The 2,936-nt window shown below is 48.7% G+C and overlaps 1 protein-coding gene across 1 annotated transcript; it reads left to right on the top strand.

The window, feature by feature from the left end:
* The first annotated feature begins 249 nt into the window (after positions 1-249).
* Positions 250-2,353, top strand: LOC101768524 (transcription factor MYBS2). The gene is made up of 5 exons (XM_004983575.2): positions 250-742; positions 1,010-1,233; positions 1,310-1,387; positions 1,832-1,879; positions 1,960-2,353. The coding sequence occupies exons 1-5, from the start codon at positions 460-462 to the stop codon at positions 2,158-2,160; spliced, it is 834 nt and encodes a 277-aa protein (XP_004983632.1). The 5' UTR covers positions 250-459; the 3' UTR covers positions 2,161-2,353.
* Positions 2,354-2,936: the final 583 nt, after the last annotated feature.

Here is a 2,936-nt window from a genome sequence, read left to right as displayed (position 1 = left end):
ATTACAGACGTTGCTGAATCGTTAAATTCTAGCTAGGTCTCTCGGTAGGTCTGACATCATTACAGACTTAAAATCTTTCGGTAGTATCTTCCCTCGGCAACATCAGTCAACCATAATTTAGCTCGGAACCAATCATATTCGCGCAATAACAAATCAAAAAGCGATTAAAATCTTGCAGATACAAAACCGTTTCCCCCTAACACACATGCTACCCCATCAGTGGTAATCTGTATAAATAAGCGCGGCTGATGATCCCTGCCCCGGAGGGGAGGCAGAGGCAGCAGCAACTACCACCAGTATTTAATCTCCTCTTCTCCCTCTTGCCTGTTGGCCTCTTCTGCTGCAGTGCCGTCTGCAGTGGCCTCCAAAGCATCCCCATCCAACGACCAATCCACTTCCAACAAGACACCATCAACAGCGACAAGGCAGCAGACAACCGCGAGCTGCGGGAGGGAGGGAATGGACCGGCCGGAGGAGGAGAACGGGAGGAAGGTGGCGCCGGTGGTCTTCAGGCTGTTCGGCGTGGATGTCCGCCGCGTCGCCGATGAGGAACTAGATGACTTCGGCAACGGGTTCGAGCTCAGGAAGATCTCCAGCATGCCCAACCTCACCGTCAACTCCATCGACCCGGTGCTGCCGCCTGGGGAGGCCGGCGACGGCAAGGCGTACGCCTCCGACGATCTGGAGCTGGCGTCCAGGCAGCAGAAGCGCCGCCGCCGCAAGGCCCAGGAGAGGAAGAAAGGTGACTTCTTTTCCTCTCCCTCCCGGATTCGATTGCTTTGTTCTTGCCGAGGTTCTTCCGTATGATCCGACGACTGATTCGTGAACAAAAAAAGCTGTCCTGGATTCTGAAATCAAGAAAACGACTAAAAATTCGGCCCCTTTATGTGCGAGTCAACGCCAGCTCGCACAATCCACAAGGCGCTCGCCCCAGAGATACAAAGTAGCATCTATTCAGTACTTGGTTCTGTGATTAACCCTGTTCGATTGATTGGTGAAATCCGTGCAGGGATTCCATGGACCGAGGAGGAGCACAGGAAATTCCTGGACGGCCTGAGGCAGCTGGGCAAGGGGGACTGGAGGGGCATCTCCAAGGGCTTCGTGACCACCAGGACGGCGACGCAGGTGGCCAGCCACGCCCAGAAGTACTTCCTCCGCCAGACCAACCCCGGCAAGAAGAAGCGCCGGGCCAGCCTCTTCGACGTCGGCATCGCCGACTTCAGTGACGATCAGGTGAGCACTTTGATGCGATTCCAGTGGGTGATCAGATCTTGCAGCTGATGCTATTCCCTCCATCCGTTTGTTTCAGGTGCCAAGCCCTCCAAATAGTGCCACTAAGCCTGCTCCCACTCAGGAGATAATTCATACCGACCGTGGCGATGTCCCGGTAATTTCTGCAGATTCATTCCTCTGTGCTTCTTGTTCTACCACAGTCTGAGTTACAGGGCGTGTTTGGTTCCACTTGCTTATCATAAGCAGCTAGCTTATTTGAAGTTGCTTATTTTTAGTCCTACCTGCCTGGATACTCTTGCTTATGAGCATTTCTCCCTCCTCATTAAATGAGGGCAGAAGGTGTAAAGTGCATCTTTTAGCTCCCATAAGCAACCCTTATGTTGCTTATGGGTTAAAAATAAGCAGCCCCATAAACAACCTTATAAGCAAGGGTGTTTGGTATTTTAGAGCTAAAAGTTGCTTATTTTTAGCTGCTTATGCATAAGCAATGCAAATCAAACAGGCCTATAATTACCGATTGCTGGCTATTGAGACCTGAAATAAACAAGCATGTATTAACTGAAGAGCTCAACAGTTAATTTTTTTAACCTCATTTCAGATACCAAGCTATAGAGGCTTTGGAGGGATTTTAGGCAATAACATTCAGGTAAAACTATCACCTCTACATTGGTAAGCACATCTTCATGTAGCAACACTCTGAACTGACAAAACTGATTCTTCCGACAGGTTAGTGAACTAACTAATTATTTCGAGAGACCAATGGCTCACGCCGAGACGTCGTTCGCGTCCATGGCCTCCGGCCTGGAAACAGCCTCTTCGGTCAACAGCCTGGAGCTCAGCATCGCCATCAACAATCTGGAGCTCAGCATCGCGCCTCCTGCTCTCTGCGGTTGCGGTGGCGCTGCCGGGGCAATAAAAGTGCTGTGACTCGAGACGCCGGGCTGCTTGGCTCAGCTGCCGCAACCTGTACCAGCTGCAGGCACCTCCTGCCTGTTCGATCTTGCTGTTGTTGTCTTTGTTATGCTAACTTCGTGTTCTTCGTCGATGGCATGCCGGTTTTCGGCAGTTTCATGTAAGGTCGTCGATATTTCGGTAGTTTCACGTAAGGGGTTGTTGGATACGAGGTGCTAAACTTTAGCAGGATCACATCGGATGTTGGGATACTAATTAGGAGGACTAAACATGAACTAATTACAAAACTAATTGCACATATGGAGTCTAATTCGCGAGACGAATCTATTAAAGCTAATTAATCCATCATTAGCAAATGGTTATTGTAGCCCCACATTATCAAATTATGGACTAATTAGGTTTAATAGATTCGTTCTCGCGAATTAGACTCCATCTGTGCAATTAGTTTTGTAATTAGACTATATTTAATACTCCTAATTAGTATCCAAACATCCAATGTGACAGATGCTAAAATTTAGCAGGGTATCCAAACACCCCTAGTACTACTGCTACAGGAAGAATATTTGTGAAATGCATGCTAAGTTTTTGTCAGTTTGTAAAAGACATTGAGCAGAAACCAGATTCAGTACTCGATCGGTTGTACTGTGTGGCGTTGATTGCGAGGTGCATTGCATATGATGATATGAAATCAAGGGGGAACCAATTGGGATTGGGCTGGGAAGGGTCCCTCCGTCCCTGTCTCCTTCAAGTGGGTTCGTTTCTTGTTCCAATCTGAGGAGGCAGCCGCTTCA

The sequence above is a fragment of the Setaria italica genome, chromosome IX (assembly GCF_000263155.2).
Source record: "Setaria italica strain Yugu1 chromosome IX, Setaria_italica_v2.0, whole genome shotgun sequence".
Taxonomy (NCBI): Eukaryota; Viridiplantae; Streptophyta; class Magnoliopsida; order Poales; family Poaceae; genus Setaria; species Setaria italica.
The sequence above is the reverse complement of the archived record's forward strand: the minus strand, read 5'-3'. Positions and strand labels throughout refer to the sequence as shown.